Source organism: Crocodylus porosus, unplaced genomic scaffold (genome assembly GCF_001723895.1).
Source record: "Crocodylus porosus isolate Cpor-Errol unplaced genomic scaffold, CroPor_comp1, whole genome shotgun sequence".
Classification (NCBI taxonomy): Eukaryota; Metazoa; Chordata; order Crocodylia; family Crocodylidae; genus Crocodylus; species Crocodylus porosus.
Genome location: NW_017728886.1, coordinates 42349997 through 42376388, shown reverse-complemented (window position 1 = coordinate 42376388; position 26392 = coordinate 42349997). Strand labels below are relative to the sequence as shown.

General features: G+C 41.2%; 1 protein-coding gene across 1 annotated transcript in view; it reads right to left on the bottom strand.

Moving 5' to 3' along the window:
* Positions 1-26392, bottom strand: part of VPS50 (VPS50, EARP/GARPII complex subunit) — a 145105-nt gene that overhangs the window by 10835 nt on the left and 107878 nt on the right. The window contains exons 23-26 of the mRNA XM_019533271.1: positions 7232-7380; positions 5726-5822; positions 5432-5590; positions 2260-2381 (exon numbers count right to left, since the gene is read on the bottom strand). Of these exons, the coding sequence (XP_019388816.1) occupies positions 2260-2381; positions 5432-5590; positions 5726-5822; positions 7232-7380 (527 nt within the window). The remainder of the gene's footprint in view (positions 1-2259; positions 2382-5431; positions 5591-5725; positions 5823-7231; positions 7381-26392) is intronic.

Genomic DNA, 26392 nt, shown 5'->3' with positions numbered 1-26392 from the left:
CTGGGGTCGTTTGACCCCAGTACTCTTTCCTGCCATGGCAGGGGGTCGGACTAGATGATCTACTCAGGTCCCTTCCGACCCTAGAAGGTATGATCTAACCTGTCCAGGTTGGCCTGTATCTGCTCACCGCCCTCTGGTGAATTAACTTTGCCCCATAATTTGGTATCATCTGCAAACTTGGAGAGGGTGCTCACCACACCCTTATCCAAATCGCTGATGAAGATATTAAATAACATTGGCCCAAGGACCAAACCCTGCGGGACCCCACTGCCCACCTCCTTCCAGGCCGAGAATAACCCGTCAACCACCACTCTCTGGGTGCGGTCCCTAAGCAAGTTAGCCACCCACCTGACTGTGTAGGCGTCCACTCCACAGCCCATTAGTTTCTCTATGAGAATAGGGTGTGAAACTGTGTTGAAGGCCTTCCTAAAATCCAGGTAGATGACATCGGCCTCACCTCCTGCATCAAGGCAGTGTGTGACTTGGTCATATAAGGCTATAAGGTTTGTCAGGCAGGATCTACCTGTGACGAACCTGTGCTGGTTTCCTTTCAGCATTGTTTCCCCTGCTGGGGCTTCACAAATATGCTTTCTGATGATTTTTTTCTAGTATTTTCCCAGGGATAGAGATAAGACTGACTTCAGTTAGATCCAGTAGCATTGTGGAAGACCAGCATTATAGCTCCCTAAGTGATGGTAAGTACAGAGGCAGTATGAGGTGATACATGCGAGGAGACTGGATAGCAGCCATGCACCTTAAAATCAAATGGGAGCTTCAGACATGGAAAGAGGAGAAGGGTTTCAGGTGTTAGGCTAGGAGTGATAACACAACAGGGGCAGAGATGGTTGTATGGATGAGTATGAGAGGTGGGGAAATGGTCAGAGTTGGGGCAAATGTTACCAGAAGTAAAAGGAAGGGGATACAAGATTTGTACTGACAGGAGGGTAGGAGTGATTGGGTTAAAGAGGTAAAAAGGGCAGAAGTAGTAAGAGAAGGGTGAGAGTAACCACAGAGAGAATATGGTGCCAGTAAGAAAAAGAGGAGGGTACTAGATTTCATGATGCAGAGGAAAGGAACAGTGAGACACATGGGTGAGTAGCAGATGGACTAGAACACAAAAACAGGCAGAGCCCCCTAGTTATAATTCCTGCTGGCGGTGAAGCTGTGGGGTCCAGATCTGGTAGGACTTGGTCCTTTTGCTTAAAAAATTTATATGGTTAATCTGTTGACTCACTGTCATCTAATCCAACCACATGAACCATCTTGTCATGGCTACTCCCAAAGCACAGGAAGAGGCACAAATGGTGAGTACATAGGGAAGAGCTATAACGGCTCAGAAGAGTACTCCTATGACTCTTCCTACTACCTGCCTCCTTCTGTGCTTGGCTCTAATTATAAGCCAAATAAGAGGAATTATGGTACAGGAGGAGCAGAAATCAGGTCTAAGGAGTTATGGGATTATTTTGGACTTCTGAGATTGCTGGCCCAGACCACATGGCTGAACCGTGCATGCACTGAAGAGAGAGGCAGCATTAGGGAAAGCCTGACCATGAATTGTGATGCTCAACATTTCTCTTGAACACAGACAGGACTGCTCCTGGGGGCCAAGGTAAGAAGTTTTTAATTTGGTGATCTATGGGTTTGGGCTAGCAGGTAGCTATACTGCAGGACTAAACAGAAGTATAGACATATATCCCAAAACATTCCTCCACCATGAATACATTCCAAGACTCTTGCTCCATTGCCATTTTAATCCCATTGTTAGACAAATATGTAGCAGGTCTCCATTTCCTCTCTCTTCTGAAGAAAGGCAGGGGCATCAGCAGAAAGAAGCTGACTACCGTTATAATCATTATGTTTTATTCCTCTATCACTGTGCTTGAGAACGTCCATTTAAGACAGTAAATGTCTCTATTTTGCAAAAAGGCATGTCATAATATTTCTATCAAACTTTTCAGGGCTGCAAAGAATATTTACCTAGTCCCATTCATCAGTATTATCTAGATCTGCATGCACACACCTGCCTGTGCACATGCACATACCTGCCCTGCCTCTTATTAGTATATTTTAGTCCCAATCCTTCACTTAAATTCCATGAGTTTCCACGAATTTCAGTTTGCTTCATGGTGTCTACATAAGGCCTCTACCAATGGGGAGTTCACTGGAGAATCAGTATCTTTGGCTCTCCAAAGCAAACACAGAAATTAAGAAAACATTTACTGAAAACTAACTTTACAGAGGCTTTCAGGGACCACTTACCCTTCCACAAGAGTTCTGTTAGCTAATCTTATGCAGTGCTCCCAAAGAATATTTGATACTGGTAATGGAATACGGACTCTTTTAGACACCTCATTTAACCTCCTGTTAAACTGTTCGAATTCCTGGTGAAAGATAAGTGATCATTATCCTACGAGCACAAAAGAAGAATCATGCTATACACTTGCTATTCAAGAATAAGAGATACCGAAAGATTAATCAAAAAGGGCACATTAAAAAGAGAACACAAGTAAGTAAAACTGAGCCAAAAATCCACAGGAACTCAATGTAGATAGATCCACAAGAGCCCCATGTAGACAGGCTACAGAGCCAAGTATAACAGTTATGAATACTGAATTTTCTTTTCATCTCCAGATGACTCTCAGTAGTTTTTAGAACAAAAAAGAATCACACTTTATTGTAGAGAGATGCAGTTCTCTCTGAAGTCAACACCTTTGAAAATTAAGTCTCTATTTAAATACCTACTATAGTATTTAAGCACCTAATGCTGTTACAGCACTTTATAAAACATGGAAGTTTGGATCCTGGTTGGAGTCAGATCTGGGGCTGGGGCCATCACTGCTACTTGGGCAGGCACAGGCTGAAGCAACCATGTGCTATGTAACCTGAACCACAGCAAGGCCAGGGCTGGAGTCAGTTGGAGCCCTGAGAGACAATAAGCAACAGGGGGGCAGGGCAGGAGAACAGAGGTTGCAGCTCTGACTAAATCTGAGCCCGGGTCAGGACCGTGACTGAGCAGCTACCTGCCCCTCCTTCTTGTATTTGAATCCAAGACACAGGGATTTTCCCCTTATGCTGAAAATGGAGGCAGGGGAAAAACTCACCTTGAATCTGAGTAAATATGGTATTAGCACAACAGGGCTATAAGATCCTTAAAGGATTTCTGGAAGGAAAATTAAGATTTCATAGACATCTGGGATGGAAGGGACCTTGGCGGATCAGAGTCTGGCTCCCTGCCCAGGGACAGGAAGTCAGCAGGGATCATAGGATCCCAGCAAGATAAACATCCAGAAGTGTCTTGAAGGTGTTCAAAGTAGGTCCTTGAACCACCTCCCGTGGCAGTCTATTCCAAACCTTGGGGGCTCAGAAAATAAAGAAGTTCTTCCTTATGTCCAGCCTGAAACAGTTGCAGAGGAGTTTGTGACCATTTGGTCTTGTCATCCCTTGGGGCACTCTGGTGAACAGAGCGGTACTGAAGCTACTTGGTTTTAATTGGTAAACTACCTGCCATCATGAAAACGTATATGCCTATTAATCCATATTGGTGGAAACTCTGGGCAAAAAAACAGTAATTTACGCACTCTTCTTAGACATACGATTGCGATGAATAACTAAGTACAGAAATGTTTTGCATTTCTCTCTGACTTGCAATGCATTGCTTATTTTAGATACTTCGGGTGCGTCAGTGTTCTGTGTTCAGCAAGCTCTATCCCCTTTTCTCTCACCAAATGATCATCAAAAAGCTACCATTACATAAATTGTTTTCATTCTATATTTTCAAAAATAGACTAAAATGCTTTCACTCCTAATATACATCAAGAGTTGTTTCATGGAAGTCACTCTATTACTGAACCATAACAAAAACAATTCCATCAAAAGGCCCTAAATGCATTTTTAAAATGCATTTAAAAATAGCAGAGCATAAAGAAGGAAAAAGTGCCTCAATTTTTGCAGTTTCACTGTTGCAATATATTCTCACTTACAGATTCACTCTTCCTTTTAATTTATTTCTTTTCAGTATAAAATGGATGTCATGAATAAAAGCTCTTGAGGTATATGTATAGATCCTACTCCCTTTTAATTAAATATGCAATATGATTAAACAGCCCATTGAATTAAAATAAATTTTCCATGTTTTTAATGAACTTAGAAACGCTTCTGCCATTAACCTTGTAATTACCTTTAGAAACACAAAATGCCTAAGTGTCTACCTAAAGCAATGTACAAGTTATGAAGTGGTATGTGTGGGTGGGCATTCCATTTGGGCACTGGCACTATGAACAATTAAAGGGTCTAAGGCAGTAGGATGTCCACATTTCATTCAAAGTTGGGTCCCTAACTATCTTAAGCTTTTTTTTTTGAATCCCAGTTTATATCTATGTCTAATTCACATTAGACATCATCTCCACAGGTCTAAGTATGAAACACAACAGTGGCTCTCAATCTTTTTTTGTACCAGGACCCACTTGTAAACATCAATGGCCAGTCCTGACCCAGTGACCCTCACTCCTGACCTGCTGCACCCCCCCAACCTCCAACCCCAGTGTGTGGGGTGCAGGATAGGAGGGTGGGGCATGGAGGTCCCCAAGCAGCACCTTGCAGGCTGTAACTCTGCCAACCTGCAAGGGAAAAGCCAGTTTCCCACATTTTTCTCCTTTAAAGGAGAATCTATTTTTAAAAAGTTTGTTAATCCATTTCTAAAGTTTGTTCGCGACCCTTTCATATAGTCTCATGACCCACTTTTGGCTCCCGACCCATGTGTTGAGAAAAGCTGGTACACAACATTCACAGGTATACTGCAAGGCTGGTCAGTCCTACAACCAGTTATACCGAGTCTCAATTAGTTGATATAACCCTTTGGAGGATTTAAGGCTCTCTGATTAGAAATAAGTCTACTATCCAGGTCCACCCAATTTTCAGCAATACTGCTGTGTCCAATCAATCTTCTACCTGTCATCTGGAATTAAACCCGGCATCAGAAGTGTAACTACCAACGTCTGATCCTGAGCAGCAGTGACAGCAGCAGGGTCTGGGCTTGCAACTGCTGTTCTTGTGCTCCTTCTACACTGATACCTGTGGCTGGTACTGCAGTCAAGTATATGCTACTGCCATATACCTCTCACTGAAGCTTCTTCAGCAGCAATCCTTCCGCTGAGAAAGTACAAAGAGTTATCAATGAATGAATCATGAAAAAAAAAAAATTAATTCTTTGTAGTACTCTGGCCTTCATGTAACAACACACATACCCTGAATATTAATGCATTTTTCCAGAAGATTAAATAACAATTTTGAAAATACACAGCATCTTAACGAGTGAGAAATAAATCAATGTCTAATCCTATTATATCTTTACCATTGGTATTACAATATTAATTTATTTTTATTTTTTCAGGTTTACATCTAATACTCCAGAAGCTTCTAGGAAAATGCTCACCTTTAATAGGGAATCTACATATATATTGTGCTGTGACATGATTTCCTTCACGTCCCATTTCACATTAGCCATGAGGAGCAGCATCTGTTCATAGTCAATAGCTTTAGCAGCAACAATCCAATAAATTGGCTTGCGTAGTTCACTGGCAGTTGACACAGTCTGAAATGAAGTTAAACAGAATTTGATTAAAAGAATTTCTTGCTAACAAAAATTAATTTATAACAATATTGTGCAAATGGCCTTGCAATATAGTACAAAGTAGAAAACTTTTGTTTAAAAATGAAGAATCCTGACCTGAGAATAGAACTGCTGGAGAAAGGGTTTCTTGGCAGCAGGCATCACAGTATCAAGATGTGGCTGAAGGAACTCAAACTGCTCAGCCAAAAATACCCTAGGAAAACACAACACATTCTCCGTGATCTATAAACAACAGTTCGAGTGTCTTCTTTTCTTTTTTGCACAGCTAAACAACTTGGAATAAGTTCAGCTATTAAAGCTTATGTTGAAAGGTTTTACCTTATAAAGCTTTTTACCATTTGTGTATCAATATTTTGTCAAGCACTCACCATCAAAAAATATTTCGATTTCTTTGCAAAATAGGGAAACCTTGAATAAAGTGTCGCTTATTTCTATTTCTATAAATAGGATCCACCACTAAGGCCCTCTCTAAACATTACAATTATCACACAATTAACTGGTCAATTGTGCAATTATCTAGAGACCAGCTACATGTGTGAAGTACATATCACACCATAAAAGCTCCAACCAGCTATAAAATTAGACCTTGAAAATGTGTACTTACTTTACAGCTGGTTGCTGTAAGCTTTAAACTTGCACATGTAGCAGGGCTCCCAGCTGCAGGGGTGTACCATGCACAGCTGGGGCTGGGAGTCCTGTGCCTGAGAAGACTCTCAGCCCCAGCAACTGCCAACACCACAAACTTCAAGTGCTGCACATGCAGATGTTCACCACATTCCTAATTTGCAGCACATCAGGGGGGTTTTTTGACACCAAGAGATCCCATAGCAGAGAAAAGCAGGGTGGCACATGCAGTGGCAGTGTGCGCTTCCTGAAACTGGAGCCTGGCTGGTCAGAAACATGCTCCAGCTGCCAGACAGGCTCCATGCACCCAGATCACTGCTGCTGCCCTCAGCCTCCTCTACCTCACCCGGGGCAATTTGCCACCCACCAGAGTGCGTGTGCCTGGACATTCCCCAGGGACTCGCAGCAGCAGCACAACTATGTGCTGCTGCTATCTGTCCTTGGGGAAACGCATATGCGCTGTAGTCTGGATGCACTGTTTGTGTATTTTCTGAGCAAGACAAATTCTTTCACACACTGTGAAGAACATCACAAAAAGCTAAGTGGACAAAACTACTGGAGTTCTGCATTCCAATGTATTCATATCCTAAAGACTAAAACAATACAGAGTAAATCAATACATTATGATTTTAAAAATCTGGTCTGAACTGATTCATAAAGGATACAGAACTAGATCTACAACCGATTACTAAACGAACTATGGGAGTCATCGAGTGAAATTCAACTATCTGTATTATTGCAGGTAGTCAGACAAGAAAATGGGAATCTTTTCAGGGCTTAAAAGCAATCAATTTACAAATTATTAGTTAAACATTAGAAAGGAATAATTACATTACATAACAAATTTTAAACTGACCTCTAAAAGAGGAAATAAGCAGCAATCATAATAATGGAAAACAATAATGAAAGTAATCAAATAATAGAAATCATAATAAGGGAAAACATCTTAAAAGATGTAGTTTACTGTAAATAACTTACAATGATTCTGTGGCTACCACTCTCTCTGCCAAACCATACAGTGTATTTCCAGATGTCAAAACTACCAGATGACTGAGATGCAGGCTTGGCACTTTTTCCTTTCTCTCTTCCACAGCTGTGAGGGTAACAGTGCTATCAGCAGAGACCTCCTAAAACAAATGTAAAGGTCTGTAATATTAGTCATCATAAAGCATTAAGAGTTTGAGCTAATAAAAAATGGCAATGGGGTGCTTAGATGATGGATCCTTACTCTTAGCTTGTAATTTAAATCTAGTCTACATCAATTGGGACCATTGCGGTTACCATTTGAAACTGTTTAGTATCCCAATTCAATTTACAGTCCCAATTTCCAGCCCAGAACAAAGGTTTCAGGAAACACTACACTGTTGTAATTCATGCCCATTCTGGCTTCAACCTCACTGCCTAACTTCTCCACTCTGAAGAAATTAAATACATAAGTAGGCAAACACAGGGAAGTTTCCTGCTGCCAGGGCTGTACCTGCTTTGTGAATAAAAGGACTTCATGCTTCTAGAATGCAACTATCACATCTCAAAGGCACCACATTTACAATAAAATGTGAAATATTTAAAATATTTTAAAAATAATACTCTGATCTTATTCTGCAAGAACTCCCATCCCACAGAAATCTCAATTTGCTAAAGAGAAAAAAAAACAAGCAAGTCCAAGAAAAGAAAAAGTGTAAGATACAAAACTAAAATTAGAGAAGAATTAGAGGTATGCAAACAAAAGAACTGAAATTGAAGACAGCTTCAGTTCTAATGTAAGTCAGGAACAATTAATAAATCTTCCCGAACTTCAGGGCCACAGAGAAGCTAGTAAATAACTGTATTGGCCAGGTGGTAACTGCTGTATTCATAAGGAATTAACTACAATGACCTTATTCTAGTATATGAACACACACATGCCACCCATAGTCCCTCAAAAGCAGTATTTGCATTAATAAACACAAACAGAAAAGGTATTAGCCTCCAGAACGTACAAAAAGAACAGCTGTAATAAAAAAATCAGTAAGGGCAATCTGTACTATAGTGCAGCAGGAAACTAATCTTAACCTGCTCTGCTGCGTTACTGTTTTCTTGATAAATACCATGCAAGTGTTCAATCTGTGTTTAAGACCCATAGCAATTTAGATGGCTTAAGAAATGAATCACAAAACATAAATAAAACTCCCTGCACGTAAGTGGCTGGCAAACCTGAGACCTATAACTCTCAACCTGTCACAGACTAACTGTAAGCCTTTAAAACATGGCACAGCTACAAAATAAGATTGGGGGAAAAAGGACAAAAGGGCAAAGTGATGTGGGCTTTTTTCTTTTTATTAAAAGCTTTCCATGAGTTATGGCTTCTGTGGTCAGTCAATTACTATATAATAAAAAGCATCAGCAACATGTTTGTGCACAATGCAGATACACTCGGACAAGAGCACTATGAAAAAAAATTACTGGCTAAATGCATCTCTGCAAAAGAAAATTCAGACCACATACACGTAACTTGTAAAGTGATAAATGAATAAGTAACCAATACGATAATAAGAATTATTATTAAACAAAATATAACCGTGGCACCCAATGCTCCCTGGAGCTGGGTTTGAGTTTACTGTACAATCAGAGAAATATTTTCTGACAGGAAGGCTAACGATCTAAAACCACTAGCATAGACACAGTGCACAAGATGAATATAAAAAAAATAAATACTGCAACAAATGTTAGTTGTACACACTGGAAAGAAAATAATAAAACAAGGAGGAGGACTGCATGGACAAGGACACTTAGTAAGAATACAGGAATAATGAAAGGAAGGAATAAGAACATTCTTATACCTGACTACTTGTTCATCCATCTTAGCAGGCAAATTTCTGAAAGCAACACATTCTTAAAGACGGACTTAAAGGAGGATAAGACAGAAGCTGCATATAAGCTTTCATTTTTAGTGGTGGAAAATTTCCACCATGAGAGGAAGCAACCACCTCATCTTCATGCCTTCCTCAGTCTGGGGAACTCATGGCCTATTCCAGTCCTCTTACTCCCCGAGGGAATGGAGCAGCAGAGCAAAGCCACCTACCCACATCTCACACCAAAGACTCAAGTGACAAGCAGGCAGGGGACTTACAGTGTCACTTCCTCTGCTCAGCTCCCGAGCACCATGATAGGCAATCATGGACCGCTAACTGAGCGGATGAAGCAGTGGGGCAAAATACCCACTTCTCATCCAGTGAGTGAGTAGCCAACAGGGAGCAGCTGCCCTCCCCCGCAACTCCATACATCTACTTCAGACCCTAGACTGAGAAAAACATGAGAGCCTTTTTCTATGGCCCCACTCCATCTGGACCCCAGGAAGAGTTAAGCCATGGGGAAGTGTACAAGTGTTCATTCTCCTGGAAGAAACTCTCCTGGAAGTAACTTGTAACAGGGTGGCATCAGTTTATTTTTCTCTCAGATCCACCATTTTTCACTTAAAAGGAGGACTGTAAATGCTTGTACATTTGTGGTTTCTACCAGGAGAATGGCAGTTCTTCTGACAGAAACAGAATGTCTGTACATGACCAGAACCTACAAAATTCTTCTCTGGGAGTTTTCCCTTTTATGCTTAAAAGGACAGCATGGGAATGACCAGCATGGGAATAACCATAAGTGGAGCAAAAATGGTCGTTAAGATCATGAACATTATTAGGTTAGTCATATAGGCCAGGGTTAAGAAAGTCCAAGACAAAAAAGTATGAATACAGTAGACACCAGAAAGAAGAACAAGGCACAAAGATTATTTTAGTAGCAGTATTTAAAATGGACTTAAAACAGATATTTTTGTAAACGTTGAAACAGTTAAAGCCATGTAGGATGATATTAAAGCAGAGATGAAAAATGGTGGGAGTCTGAACAAGAATTTTGGTGATACAGCCCAAAACAGAAAGGCAGGATCCTCTTGTATATGAATCAGCAGTATGATTGAATTACTGCTTGAATGAAGGGCAAGGCAAACACAAAACCAAGATTATGAGCTTGAGTAACTAGAAGAATGTTGAAAGAAGTAATTTGAGGGGGAAAGGAGAGATCACAAGTTCCATTTGGGCAATGCTGAGCAGGAATTGAAGAGGGGGCTGGATGAATGTTCAGGTACCTGAACTTTCCCACAGTTCCCAGTTGGATTCCCCAGCTTCCCTCAGCTCTTCCTGGGGGGTGCCAGCCCCTGAATGATGTGGCAGTGGCAGCATGCTGTCATTCCACACGGAGATCTGGGGGGCTTGTGACCCCACAGGCGCGGGGCCCCAGATCTGCATGCGGGATGACTCCAGGCTGCCGCTGTCGGCTGGGACTGGCACTGGGTGCAGCCCGTGACAGGAGCCGGGAAGCCTGGTGCTGCCACTAATCCCAGCCAGCAGCAGCAACAGCAACCTGGTGTCATCCCGCATGCAGATCCAGAGGCCTGCCCCCCCCCGGAGGAATCTGGCACAACCCCACAGCCCTCCAGGGCAGGGGCCTTGGATCTGTGTTTGGGATGACAGCAAGCTGCCACTGCCAGTTGGGGTTAGTGTCACCACTGCTTTCTTCCTGGCGCTCGGCACAGGCTGCACTAGGCAGACTTACGTGCTGACGCTGGCCCTGGCCGGCAGCATGCTGTCATCCTGCATGCAGATCCAGGGGCCCTTGTCCACCAGGAAAAGTCCAGCACAGACCCACAGCCCTCTCGTGTGCAGATGCAGAGGCCCGCACCCCCAAGAGGGCTGTGGGGCTGTGCTGGACTCCTCCTAGGAGGTGGAGGCACCTGGATCCAAGTGTGGGATGACACACAGGCTGCTGTTGCCAGTAATTTGAGTTTTCCTTTGAATTGTTTGAGATGCAGTTTCCCAGAAACCTCTGCACATATCTCCTTGACACTTGGCAAGCTTCATGCCCTCAGAAGGGAATACCATCTTTGCAAATTTCATCCAAATCAGGCAAGAAATGACAAAGTTACAGGCATTTTTATGATTCCCTATGGGTGAAACTTTGAAATGTGTCAAAACAGCAAAAGTTGAGACAAAACAAAATGGAACAGTGCTTCGAAGCGAAACACGGTCCCACCGAAATGGCAAGACAGAAGTCAAAACAAAATAGTGCTGTTTCACACAGCCCTAATGCTGAGTCTAAGTTAATGACTAGACTGAATGATGTGGTTGCCTGAGATATCACGGGACTATTTTTGATGTCTCAGGAAGTCCCCCCTAGTTGTATTTTCTACGGCTGCCAATGGAAGGAGGTAAGGGATTACTAGAGTTGACTTATTTAAAAATCCAGCCTTTTCTTTGTGTTACACTTGCATTTACAACTGGTTATCTTCATAACTGAAAGAGCTAGAAATTCAACACACAATGAAGTACACCATCTGCAGTCTGAATTTGCCGGATGGGTTAGATAAATACATCAAGTGACCTGGTATTTGGCACCATGGATGTGAGCACTCTGAGGCAAGGATCTTGCTCATCATTTCAGGGCAGTGCCTAGCACACCCCTGAAAGACAAACGGTCAAAAACTAAGGACCAAGTTTTATTTACTGTTCTAGGAAAAACATTCTGTTTCTTTGAAAAAAGCCCACAATGATCTAATATAAGTCTTAAAAAGCAGTTATTAAAATCAACTGCGTCTCTGCCTTCCCCTTTCCCAACTCATTCTACCTTTCAGAGAACATTCAAAAGCCCCAAAATGTTTTCTGAATGTCAACACAAAATCTTTTCTACTGTTAGAGGTAATATTATTCAGCCACTGAAAAAAATCAATTATAAAGATGTGAAGAAATTCGACTCCCCTGGAAAACTGCTGACCAGCCTTATGAAATTCAGTGCATCATACTCCATACAATATTTAAACACAGACAATAAAGCAAGCCAGAAGCTGAGAAAACACAGAAGTCCCACAATAATCATAAAGCAAACATTTTTGCTCCTTTTAAATTGCATGGTCAGAAAAGGTACAAAGGACAAATATAACAAAGACTTTCTATCTAAGAAATCATTCTAAGTTGTCTATTACTTTGATAGGCAAGTACCTCTTGCAATAAATCTATTCTCCCTTTTTTTCCCCATGAGCAGGGGTTTTTGTTACATGAATGAGGGAGAAAGGTTTACAGTGGATTTTGGAAGAGGTACAAGTGTATGTAAGTGCCACACTTGAGGGAATACTGGTCTCAAAAAGGCACATCAGACATTTAGATGGAACAAAGTAAGACTTGGGTTTATCAGTCACACTGATTCACATGCCGTATTGTTGATAACTAGAAAGGAGTAGTATAGAATATATGTTGTGGTTCAGTGGCAGAGTCCTTATCTGCTATGCAAGAGACCCAAGTTCAATTCCCAGATGTGCATATAACTACAGCCATTAAGGCACCAAATGTCTGCACTCAGTTTGGCCTTTGGATTCTGTCTAAAGGGGGAATAGAAAGTCTATTCAGACTCCTGCTTAGGCATATGACTTCTTACACAAACACCGTGATCCTGATAGATTGAGTATTACCTATTATATTTCCTCAATCACTTAAGAAGTCTCCTGACTATAAAACTTTCCATGCCAGGCTCACAAACAAATCATCTGGCATAGAACTGTTGTTTGTTTTCAAATGAGCAATATAGTCCCACCTTCTTCATCAAACCAACCTAGCTTCTTGCCTCCAAATTTAACTGTAACCAAACAAGTGGCACACTCCAGAATATAGTGTCCTAAACCACCAAATAAACAGTGACTTTTTGTCAGATTCCAGTTTCTAGACAAAGCTTGAAAAATATTATTGCATCAATTATTATTATATTATTGCTTCAAATCAATTATTTGAAGACATTCTTTTAAATGCAGAATTAATTGTATATACAGTATTTACTAATAGAAAACCATAAAGATGCCATTTTACTTTAATCTGGAAAATGAGTTATTCAAGCCAAGGAAAGAGATAAAGGGACATAATTTAATTTTATTCCAGTAATGAGTCTCATTTGCCTATCAATTAATTTGAATGAAGTGCCAGAAGAGGAAAGTAAAAATGTTTGTAAATGAAGTTTATCAAAATAGCTGAAGACAGGCATTCCTTAATTGAACAGTTTAATTTGAAGATTATGATTTAATGAACACCAGCTTTTCCTAACTTTGTAAATTAGGATTTGAATTATTTGAATCCAATTTAAAACAATTTCAATTTTTCACTCTATGAAATATCACAGTATACATAAGCCATTATGAATTGCCTGAAAACTTGCAAGGTGCTCCACCAAGCAGTTAAAATTATGTGGATTGTGTCCCAAAGAGCATACAGTACCTTAGAATGCAAGGTCCTTGGATCAGAGACCATTTTTTTATTGTGTTTGGATAGTTCCTAGCACAATTCAGTCAAGGCAGTTATTTGGCCTCCTATGGCAAGGGAGTCTAGGTCCTAGGTGCAACTGATCAGACTTTAGGATACAGCCCACAGAGCCTCATGGTTTGGCCAACAAACCAGCTCTGTGCGTCTCATCTGGCCAGTGGGGCTGGATGACTGATACCACTAAAGTATGGTAATGTTTTAATAATTAACAAATGTAATGCGTCAGGGGCAAGCTCCCAGGCCCAATCTCAATATTGGCCCACCTCCTGCCTATGGGCAAACCGCCTGCCTCGCTGTCCTGCCACACCTTATTGTAATTCAATTATGATGTTAATTAGGTGGGAGGCTACCCTTCAAGCGCCCAGCTGTAACATAGACAGTATATACATGCTCCAACCTTCCCTTGCACCTGTCCCATGCCTCGCAAATGTCTCACTGTGCAGTAAATCTCCCATGCAAGACTGGTGCCAAACAGGGCACACACAGTTAGGTCTTTCACGTTTTGCCCCCCTCTCACTGGGGTCTCTCCCGTTCCACCTGCTCTCACCAGGCCTCTTTCACAAATGCCCCCTTTGGGCCTCAATCATTACACCCTGCTCCTCTGAGCAGTTCCCATAGGCCATCAGGCTGGGCTCTAAAATGGCCACCCTAATCAAACACCTGCCTGGTGCCTGCTCCAGCCCTTAAAGTGGCAGAGCACTAAAGCTGCTCTGTCACAGGTAATTTTATTAAAAATCAATTAAATTTCAAACATTAAAGTTTCAACGGTAACAATGTAAACTGTTCTACCCAGAACTAGCATTGCTCATTTCAGAATTAAGACCCACCAAATAATCTAATGTTTCTTCTTAACGTACTTCTTTTGGTGTTTTAAAAAAACCTACCAAAAAAACCCTTCAAAATCTCCCCCCAGATCTAGATTTGCATTTTATAGAGAAAAACCTCCAGAATGCCAGCAAACACAGATCACCCCACATATTATAAGACATTATTATGCATCTTGTAAATGTTTATGCCCACATTTAATTTTTCACACAGCATTACCATTATCTTTATTATTATTTAAATGTATATTCCATCCTATCCACAAAGGCTCTGAGCAGTTTACAATAACCAGAAACCGACAAGAAAGCAACAATTAATTCCCCAATCAACACCCTAAAATTTTAAAACTCCATCCACTCCTGCTTCTCTGCCTATCACCCAAGACGGCAAACCCTCCAGCTGATCCCAACCATACTTCCCAACCACCATTCACATCTAGGTATACAAAACCTCTTTTGACACTTCATCTTCCCTTCTGCCAGAGGCTCACATCCAGGAGAGATTCCTCTCCCTACCCCAATGCCCCATCTAAGCTCACACCCCCTCTCCTAAAAACATAAATCCCTGTGCCCTTCCCCCAACAAACAGGGTAACCACAAAAGGTATCTTTTCAGGATCATTCTTTGGCACACATCCAGAGAGGCCTGTTGGCTCTGTAGGGCCTGCAAACTGCCTAAGTCCTTCTCCCTCTGTTTGGGTGGTCAGCTACTTCCATCATTAAGGACAGGAATGAGGGTGGATAAAAATAATAATTAAAATAAAAATCAACATTTAAAAAAATGAAAACAAAAAATTGGATTTTTATATAAATCAGATTTTTCATTTAATCATTTTTTGATTTTTTTTAAAGATGCTTTAAAAAAATAAACATAAAAGATAGCTTTAATTTAAGTTAAGTTATGTTAAAGCTCAAAGATATCATCATGGAATAGGGATTATAACTTCTAACTATATACGATTTGAGACAATATATTCATATTTCCTTTTTACTAGTTTTATAAACAGATTACAACAGGCCATAGACTCTATTAAGGGCCAGTGGCAATGTGTAGGGGTTGCATAGGGGTACATGTGCACCTCCTGAGAATGCCTGTGCACCCTCTGATTGGCCGTGCTTGCCGCTTAGGCAATGGGCAGGTGGGGCAGGCTGGAGCACCAGTGCCCCGCTGCAAGCACCACCCAGGGAGTGGAGCGCTGTTGTGCTCCCAGAAGAAGCCAGAGCAATCAGCTGCCTTGGGATCGGCCAGTGGGAATGGCCGCAGGGGGACCCCCACCCCGCTCGCTGACTGGTCACTGGGGGGCACATTCCTCCCCCCACTAAGGTGGCACCAGTCACCCATGTTAGGGGCCCAACCTTATGGGGTTCCCAGAGACTCCTCTATAGATTAAGAAACATGAAAGAAAACCACTCTACTCAATGCTCAGTCTAGAAGATCCCAATAAGCATCACTGGGATGCTTAGTCTCAGTTCCTAAACTATGGATGTGTCTCTCCAGAGATCATAGGCACACAAGGTTCTTTGGGTAAATGTGATATCTTTTATTAGACCAACTAACTAAATAGTTGGAAAAATTGTTCTTTGCAAGCTTTTGGGAAGAAATACCATTCTTCAGGCATAGGGAGAGTTTGTTGTCTCTAGAGATGACATCCTTGTTAACAGCAGTATATAGAGTTGAGAGATAACAGACCTGATTACCCACCCATCAGCCCTATTGCTCTCTGCAAGTTTGTGTACAAACACCCAAGCCCTTACCATTCTCTAAATGTACAAAGTTTCAAGAAGTTAAATCTATAAAGGATATCAAACAAGAATGCACTTTTTGTAGAAAACATTTAAATCCAACCCACCCTGATAGGCATGGGACTAAGTATCCACAGGATTGGGAATTTTACTATCAGACAATTATAGCAGACTTGAGCTGCAAGTTCTAATGAGTCCTGGGGGAGTTTTCAGCAACACTGCATGTGAAAAGTATGCAGAACCTGATTCCCTCTAATATATCACTCATAAGCCAAACCAAAATGTACCGAATGTTAAAAATAACATTGAGGAAGTACTGTCCATTTGTGCCTCCCTATAGAATCATCTTCATCTGAGCTTTGCAGCATTTTTACATGGTAATTAAATAAAAAGGATTAAAAGCATTTATATATTTTTCTAGTTAAGTATTCTTGCATAAAAAATCAAGTACACACTTTGTCTTTATTAATTAAATGTCACCGTGTCATGCCCTCACTGCCTTCTTATCCAGGCCCCATAAATGTCAATGGGCATTTAGCTTGCTTATTTAATAGGTAGCATGTAATTATATAACATTAATTATTTTGAAATTTTGATTTCAAACCACCAGTTCCCTCTGAAGTACACGTTTGTTCACTCATAAATCTCCAAGCTCCAAAGCAAGTTGAAGGATAAAAAGGACAAATGAACATTAGCAAGTTAAAAACAGTTGTGATATGAAAACAATTGCAAAGCTAGAATTTTCAAAAGCCACCTAAGGATATGGTCACACAATTTACATTAAAATTAAAGAATATCAAATGACCAGTTCCCACAAGTATGAAAACCTTAGACCACAGGAAAATGACTTCAGCATACATATTCTCTGCTCCTGATGTGCTCAAGACAAGTTAACTTTAGCAGGAGGTACTATACCTCAAGAGGAAATTGACCCCTAAGTACAGTGTAGCATATACCAAATGTGACTTCATCCAAACTGATTTTAGAGTTTTCTCAAAAGTTTCAGCACACAGTAAATGGGTAAATAACAGCCAGCATATGTAACAGCTAATGTATGGTGTTTACTCTAACACAGTGGTCCTCAACCTCTTTAGACTTAAGGCATCCCTCAAAAAATGCTAGCTCTTAGTTTTCATTCATTTTTTACTACAGAAAATTAGAACAAGTCTTCTGGCACCTGTGAAAGGATCTCAAGGCACCTCAAGGTGCCCTGGCACCCTGGTTAAGAATCACTGCTATAGTACTACCTACCGTGCTATCTGGTTAACTAGTAACTTAATAGATAAATTTATAATTAATTGCATTTCCAAAAACAAATTGGCTACACATAATTGTATCTCTTGCAAAAATGGGCAACTCCTTCACAAAGTATTTTACATAAAAGAAACAATGCTTTAGGTGCCAGTATGCTGATCAAAATAATAACATAGACAGTTACTATTCTGGAGCATATTATTTCATACTAAAAACCACAGGTAGGCATTTTTTCAAAGAAAAAAAATGAATACATGTGCTTGATCTGCCAGTACAATCTTTCAATAGTTCACCTTTTGACAAAGAGAACTACACCGCTATTTCAGGTCTGCTAGGCTCAGAAGAACACTACAAAACCCAAGAGTGGGACTGTGCACAGGGCCAACAGGCAGAAAAAAAAAAGTCACATATGTATTCTGTCCACCAGGATGAGTAAACAAACATGCAGCAAAGTTTTAAGGCACAGGAACCCAAATATAGAATGAAAATGAGAGAATGGGGTGTCTTATTCTAGCCCAGGGGCGGGCAATTATTTCAGGCGGAGGGCCACTTACCAAGTTTTGGAAAGCTGTCAAGGGCCACATGGGCAGCCCCACCCCACGTCAGGTGCCACACCCCTGATCGCCATCTTGGGACTGGACGTCCCGCCCCCTGATCCCTGCCTTTGCCACCAGAAATCCCACCCCTTGCTCCCGAAAATACTCTTTTCAGAAAGAGGTTTTGCCATCTCGAAACCAGAAAAATACCAAATTATATCCTAAAAAGTGAACGTCTAAAACATTCATTAATTTGATTTCAAAATATATTTTTGCCCTGGTTTACATGCATTTGTACAGTGTACATAAAAGTGATTGCAAAATAGCTTAAAATGAAGTCTTACGCTTGTATATTATGGGAAGATGGGTATAGGTTTGTGGGGGGCTGTATGTGGGGTGAGGGAGCATGTGGGGGTGTATGTGGATATGGGGGTCTGTGTGTATGGCAGTGTGAGGGGGTGTGGGTACATGTGTATAGTGGGGTGTGCATGTGGGACTCGCCCTACGAGCACACGCACAATGCCCCTGCCTGCGCATGTGCACACCCCCATAACCAGGCAGTCCCATGCTCCCCAGTCTGGCCATGCAGCCAGGAGCCACGTGGTGCTAGAACAGGGCAGGAGCAGGAAGCAGGGAAAATGGCTGGGGGTGGGCTCCTGCCCCCTGCTGCCGGCTCTCCCTAGGTCCCAACTGCCCCCGGTTCCGATTGTCTTAGAAAATATTTATCTGCTCCTGGCTGCTTGTCAAATTCTTTAGGGGTCCTGCAGGCCATATAATATGGCCTGGCAGGCCAGATCTAGCCCAAGGCCATATTTTACCCACCCCTGTTCTAGTCTCTGGCTGAAGTAAGTGCTATGAGGCTACAGCACAGTTTTCCGCTTTCTGGCAGGCCCTACAGTCTGCCACAGTTTTGGAAGAATTAAAAATTAAAGTCCTCCCACCTGGATTACCCTACAAAACCTGAAAATCTTTGGTTTGGTGCAGTGGAGTAAATTTCAGTCTCCTGAAATTGGCCATGAATCAAGTTTTACTTCTTCCTCTGTCACTGATCAATTGCACAAACATTTCCTCAATAAATCTCTGTGGAACAATAATAGCAACACACATGAGAAAAGGAATTTACCTCAATTTGAAAACAAAGATCAAGAAGCAGAACGAGGAGTGGAAATATAGTCAAAATGAATGAAAATGGATAAAAAATTATTAGACTCCAGTACTTAACCTCAAATTGCTATAGCAGAAGACTGAAGTCATCTCTATAGATTCAATTATAAACCTAAATTCCCACCAGGGAATTAAATCATCACCTGATCACCAGACCCTTTTTCCTCTCTCTTAAACTAATACTGAATTATGAAGATACATAAATCTTTCATTCAAAACTGCCAACTGTAAATAGTGATGGATGCTCAGGAAAACTACTGACATTCAACCTAATGAGAACATTTCACTGTTGATGTTGACTGGCAGCAGGCCAGCTGCATACTGCTTCATCACATAATAGATTTAGAATTAGAAAATAAAAGGACATTTTTCTAGTCTGAAAGGAAAAAATGCTTTTCACTGGCAGGATGTTGGGGTTTTTGGATTTGTTTTTTTTAACCTATGTTCATAGCCTCCCAGAACATACAGCAAACCATCAGCAAGACAAAAACCCTCAAGGGATGTGTGCACATATTGTATTGTTTAAATATACTGTAGTGTTTGAGCAGTATTAAATAGTTACTCCAAAAGAGGAATCTATAATGGGTAAAAGAATCCATTTGCATGAAGAGCATCCTCTTCATGCAAAAAAAAAAAAAAAAAGTCTTTTGGGGAAAGCAGTAAACCAGATGAAATTTCTTCTACAATCAGAGTACATTTAAACTTCATCATCTGGCTGAATGTAGTACCCTGCTACAGAACTTTAACTATCCTGCTAAGTGAGAGAAAGAGAATACGTGTTAATTCTCTTCTGACTTCACATTCAACAGGCCTACTCTCAGGGTGTTCACTGTCAGGTCATCCACTTACTTTAGCATAACCCTCCAAAATTTGCATCAATATACCAGCACAGACAAAGAACCTGCCCTTTATGATAATGATGATGGATTAATATAATCGATATTGGAAATACATCTTTGAAAAAAAATCTTGTCCTAGACAAGCAGAATTTTACAGGGTGCATTAGCCACTAGTTTTTAAGGAATAATATACACTGGCCCGTTATCTACAGTCATGTCACAAGGCAAAATTCCCATTTGGATTTAATGTATAGCAAGAGAGTCAAACCCCTCTGGCCCTGCAGGCCAGATGAGTGACTAGGGTCAGTCTGTGAGCCAGATCAACCCACAGACAGGCCCCTGATGCAATACATGTTCTGGAGAGGCTAGAATGGACACCGCTGTCACACATTCTTACTCCAGCTGCTCCATGGATGTGCTACATGCTGCAAACATTTCACTTCAGGACATAAATTGGAGGGCACCACATTCAGTGAACAGAGCCATCTGGCGCATCCTGCATGCCTTTCGGTCAACTGCAACACTCATGGGCAGTACCAGGAGTTCGATGATATGCTCCACAAGCTGAATACAATCTGTTAGGCTGCATCTTTGACACCTCTGATATACAGCAACCCATAAGTAGTGAAGCTGTTTTTTATTCTAGGCACTCTCACTGCATTTAACAACCTTTGCTTAGGAAATACTAATATCATTAAATCTAATAGAATCCTAACCTTACATATAGGTGGAGAAACAGAAGTAGCAGAAAGACTTTTGAAGGCAAGGGCAAAACAAGACTGTAGGTGAAAGCACTCTGGTGGCTGAATATTCCATCCCCACAGTGCTTGGAGCTAAAACACTGGAACCATTAACTGGAGTGTAATGTGCACTCATAGAAAAGGAAAGCAGATCCTAGATGTTTATTTCCAAAGATGGAGCTTATCCTTAAAAATAAATACATCATCGCTATGCTTTGCTTGTAACTGTAGTTGACAACTTTTGTAATAGCATAGAGAGAGAATAATATGAAAATAAACATAATCAAAGTATAATACTGTAATGTACCAGTCTGAAGATTATCTTGGAAGGTACTAACTCCAAACAGCCACTAAAAATATACGTACAGGATTCACAACAAAAACAAAACAAAATTATAATCTACTTCCCTTTCATTTTTAAATATAAATAGAAGCAAAAATAAAACTTGAGACAAGGGAGACAGTGATTTCTGGAAGCAGTAAATAAAACTTAGTTGTAAGAAAGTATGCTTTCATCTAAATATTACAAGAGACAATATTTCATTTTAAATGTGGTGCAAGTGAAATGATAAAAAACTGTACCATTTGGAAAACATTTTCAAAATTGTTTTGCATTTTTCTAAGTATAAGGACAGCATTTGTGAACATGCTGAAGGGCATACAGCTTTTAAAGTGGGGAAAGGAGAACATATTTCTAACAATATAGGTCAGCATTTACCACTGCTTCTTCTGATGAGCAAGATAATAAACAACAACAACTGCAAGCACTCTACATATAAGTTAACAGATATTCCAATTTGTATGTGACAACTGGTAATCTATGATTACACACAGATTACTATTCATCTTTTTTAATACCTTAAAGGCCAGGCATGCCTTAGATGAGTCAAATCTCACCAACTATATCAAGAAGTGACCCTCAGTTTTGGAGGCAGAATTGTGCTCTTGGTGTTTATCTTGCTTATCAGAATACTATAGTGAATATCAGTGCAATGTCAACTTTGTATATACTGTCTTTGAACCTTTAAGTCATGGCTTATGTAGCACTTGGTAGAGTAAAAATGTCTCTGCCAATGTTCATTAAATAGCTACATTCAATTTCACTTTCACATGTGTAAGAGGGACTTGTGCAGCTGAGTAACTCCAGATTTTGGCACTTACTCACAGTTTGGGTTGTATTTATACCTGTGGCAAAATAGGATTACCCTGCAGGTGTACCTAACAGGTGCAAGGCAATATTAGTTGTCCAAGGTCACAGGGCCCTTTACCTAGACAGTGTGGGTTTTCACCTACATCTTTTGCATTCCAGCAAAGTGCTCTTACTACTAGACTGTGGGTACACTGCCTAAGGTACTCTCTATCCTGCTCCTGAAGCTGGCCCAGTGAACTCTGCATGTACTAGTCACTAAATAAAACATATAAACAGTAAAAGTCCACCAATACATTGGTGGCATATAGGATTGGCACCGAAAAAAAGGAAAACTAACATTATCTGCACAAGTGCCTACAATTGTTATAATATCATACATTCCAAATATTTACCGTATTTTTCGGACCATAAGACGCACCCAGTTTTTATGGCAGGAGAGACTATGTGTGCCGGTGGCCAGCCATTTTTATTGCTGGCTCCCGGCCACCGGCACGGGCGCTGGCTTCCGGTGTAAAAAAGCGGCGGATGTCCCGCTCGGGCTCCGCCGCCTCCGCGGGCAAGCTCTGCCCCGTCTCCCCGGGACACGGCATAAACAAGCGGCGGGTGTCCCGCTCGGGCTCCGCCGCCTCCGCGGGCAAGCTCCGCCCCATCTCCCCGGGACACACACCTTCGGACCATAAGACGCACCCTCGTTTTCCCCCCACTTTTGGGGGGAAAAAAGTGTGTCTTATGGTCCAAAAAATACGGTATATATTTTGGCATTGCTTCACATGGGCTGCCAATTGCAGGACGGGGTCAGTAAAGCTAACCGCACCTTGTCATGCATCCACAGATGCATCATGAGCAGGGCCAAGGAGGTAATTCTCCCCCTCAATGCAATGCCACAGTTGGAGTACTGCATCCAGTTCTGGGCGCTGCACCTCAGGAGGGGTGTAGACAGCATCGAAAGGGTCCAGAGGATGGCTACTCGCATCATCCAGGGACAGCAGGGCAGACCCTACGAGGAGAGGCTACGGGACCTGAACCTGTTCAGTCTTCACAAGAGAAGGCTGAAAGGGGACCTGGTGGCCATCTATAAACTTACCAAGGGGAACCAGAGGGAAATGGGTAAAGCACCTCCTGGAGTAACAAGGAATAATGGCCATAAATTGTTTGAGAGTAGGTTCAGGCTGGACATCAGAAGGCATTACTTCAGTCAGGGTGGCTAGGATCTGGAACCAACTTCCAAGGGAGGTTTTGCTAGCTCCTACCTTGGGGGGGGGGGTCTTTAAGAGGAGGCTTGATAACTACCTAGCTGGGTCATATGAGCCCAGTATTCATTCCTGCCCAGGGCAAGGGGTCAGACTTGATGATCTACTTAGGTCCCTTCTGACCCTACATCGATGAATCCATGCTTTTGTATTTATCATAGAAAATCAGAGCTCTCCTGCCTCCCTTCACTCACCAGGTCATGGGTCCAGCTGCGGCTGTCATCCCAGCTGCACTACAGTGCTGAACAACCTTGATATGCTGGTGCTTCTCGCTCCCAAGCCAAAGTTCCCCCAGCCCTGCCAGAGCCCCCTCACCACTGACCTGCAGGCCTCCCCGTCTGCATGAGTATCCCTCACTCCCAACCCACTGCCCCCCAAACTCCAGCCTCCTGGTGGCCCTCAATCCCAAGCTGCTGCCTCTTGCCCCCAGCCACCCAGCGTGGGGAAGGGGGTGGGTGCGTGGGGCAGGGGGAAATGTCAGGGGAGGGTGCCTGACCATAGGCAATGTATTGCGGGGGAACACATGCACCTCAGATTTGTGTCCACAGTAGGGCATGGGACTGCAGCCTGGCTGAACCAGTACCCAGCTGCTTCCATAGCCCACTGGGCAGGACCTAGCACAGAAGGGCAGAGCAGGGCAGTGAGACTTGTTGCTGCTATTGCCACCACCAACACCAGGACCCCCATATTGCTCGCACGCTATGCCACAGCTGTACCCTGCTGCCATAGCCCAGCTGCTGCCACTGCCTTCAGGTTGCCCTGCTCCCCCAACCCCACCCTCCCTTCCAGGGTAGAATCACAGCCCAGCACGCAAGCAGCTGGCAGTGGGAGGAGGTAAGGGCAGTGTGGCCCCGACCCCTCAGTCTTCTACTCCTCAAGCTGCTGGCAGTGTGGCATTACTCCATGGTGGTGCAAGGGTACAATGCAACCCTAAACATCTTTGTTTGGCAGTCTAGCAGTCCAGAAGACTTTCTACTTGGAGCTTGAAAAGAATGTAAGGTGGTAGCCAGTAGATTTATTTTACTGCAGTAAACACTAAATATTTTGCCAAGGGGTGCTATACTTGATCAATTTTAATTGTACTGCTTCTAAAGACCATTGCACCATATAGCATGATTTAACAGCAATCTAAAATGAAAACTTGACATACTGCTTTTGACAGTGCTATTCCTGTACAAGGTTCGATAAGTTTTCTTGATTCAACTTCATGATATGCCATTTAATGTATTTTATTTTGTATTTGCAGGTATACATATTTATTTTAGTCCCAAATTTACAATACTCTCTCACAACCCCAGTTTATTTTCAATGCTTAATTATCTAAAAATTCTCTCTTAAAACTCAAGTTATAGAAGACTTCAACAGATATAAAAGTGAATCCTACATCCTTTACCATTTTTGCTGTTTCTCTTAATTTGAACTTTTGTCACACTGACCTGGAGCCAAGCTCACCAATCTGATTACATGCATTTTAATACAGAAATGAATTAAAATATTCAATTATCTATAAGCATGCCTCATGACAATATTGGTATAGCACAGTATAGCAATACCAAGATACATACCAAGGTACACTGAACTGTAGAGCTACATAAGGTTTGAATAAAAAAAGTGTAGTAGGAAATATTAAACTGAACGAAAGACTGAAGATGGACTCCAAGACTGTCAACAAGAAAACTGGGCCCCAAGACACTCCTTTACTCTGTACTCTAAGCCAATTTAAAATATGTAGTTCAACTGCTTATAGTTGTTATTCCTCCAAGCTGGTTTGTAAGTAGCTACAGTCCTTTCAAATGCCATCATGATCTGGAATTAAAAAAAATATTTTGATCTTTATGTGATATCACTTGTATTTCCTGAACACAAACACAAACAAATTAGATCTATATATTTACAAATCAGTCACTGTCTAAACTCCTGGCAATCTCTTTCATATGCATTTCTGCAAATGAAGCAAGTAAGAATAGTAAGGCTGTGCTGGAATTCCACCAAAACAAACTACATCATGTAAAAATCAAAATATTCTTTAAATTCCAGATCATGATGGCATTTGAAAAGAGTGTAGCTACTTTAGAACATTATTAACAAACTTAAAACATATTTCAGTATAATTAGCAAATTTAAAACAAATGAGGAAATGCAGCACACTTAAAGCCTACAGGTGTAATCCTCAGAATTGGTAAATGCCCTCAACTGCAATTGTACACATACTATCTCTTGGGCCCTATGCTAAACAAATCTGGAAAAAAAATAAAATTTTCAGGAGTTTCTCAAATCAGTGCGGCTTGTGCTCCTAAACCTTATATGTCAATGAGAAAATTTAAAAAAAATTAAAAAAAAAAAATCAACCTTTGTGCTTTAAAGAAGTTATGACAGTGTTGGAGTCAAGTTACAGCCATGATGGTCCAGAAATCATGCAAGAGGCAAAGACTCTTATTAGCAGCATGGCTGAAACAAAATTAAACAAGCTTTCAAATGCAAGATGTTCTTTATTATTAGGAAACCTGGTGAAGACCTGATGAAGAAAGTCTTGCTTTCAAAAGCTTGTCTAACTATTCTAATCATGCAGTTCGTCCAATAAGATATCACCCCAAAAAATCCTTGCTTCTCTTTTATAAAAAAAGTTTACACATAAACTGTTCTCAGCTTCCATTTCTGTCATTACTTTATTTCACATAAATCAAAACTGGAATGGAAAACAGGAACACACACCAGGTATTACTTGATTAGTGGTTATATGGATCATCTAAAATTAAAAACGTATATTTTCTGTAGTCATTAAGAAAGTTTCTTTAAATGTAATTTTTTGGTAGAGTATATAACACATGCTGATAAAAAACACACTAATACAACTCCACATCTGTAACTGCTTGCATTGAATTTTTCATGATATTATAGTTTATAAGATATATGACTGGAGATCTCCAAAATGCAATTAAAACTGAAAGATCTTGCAAACTGAAGGTAACAAACAACAATAATCCAGGACGGATACACTGAATAAGGGATGGTTTGCTTCCACTATTGTTTCAGAAATTCAAAATAGTCAATTGAGCAAAGGATGTTAAAAGTGGGGATTACAAATAAATCTGGTTGGCAAGTATTTGTAAAAGAAAGTTTCTGGTCAGAAATTTTTAAAAATTAAAATCAATTATAGACTATTATTTTTGACAAAATTTCCCACAAAAAGTTTCCAAAATGAAAACTCTACATATGTGTGCCCCCCAAACTTACCGGCACCAGCAGCAGCGGAGGAGGCAGCAGCAGCTAATCCCCCTAAGATAAGTAGGGCATAGGAACAGCCGCAGCTGAGGC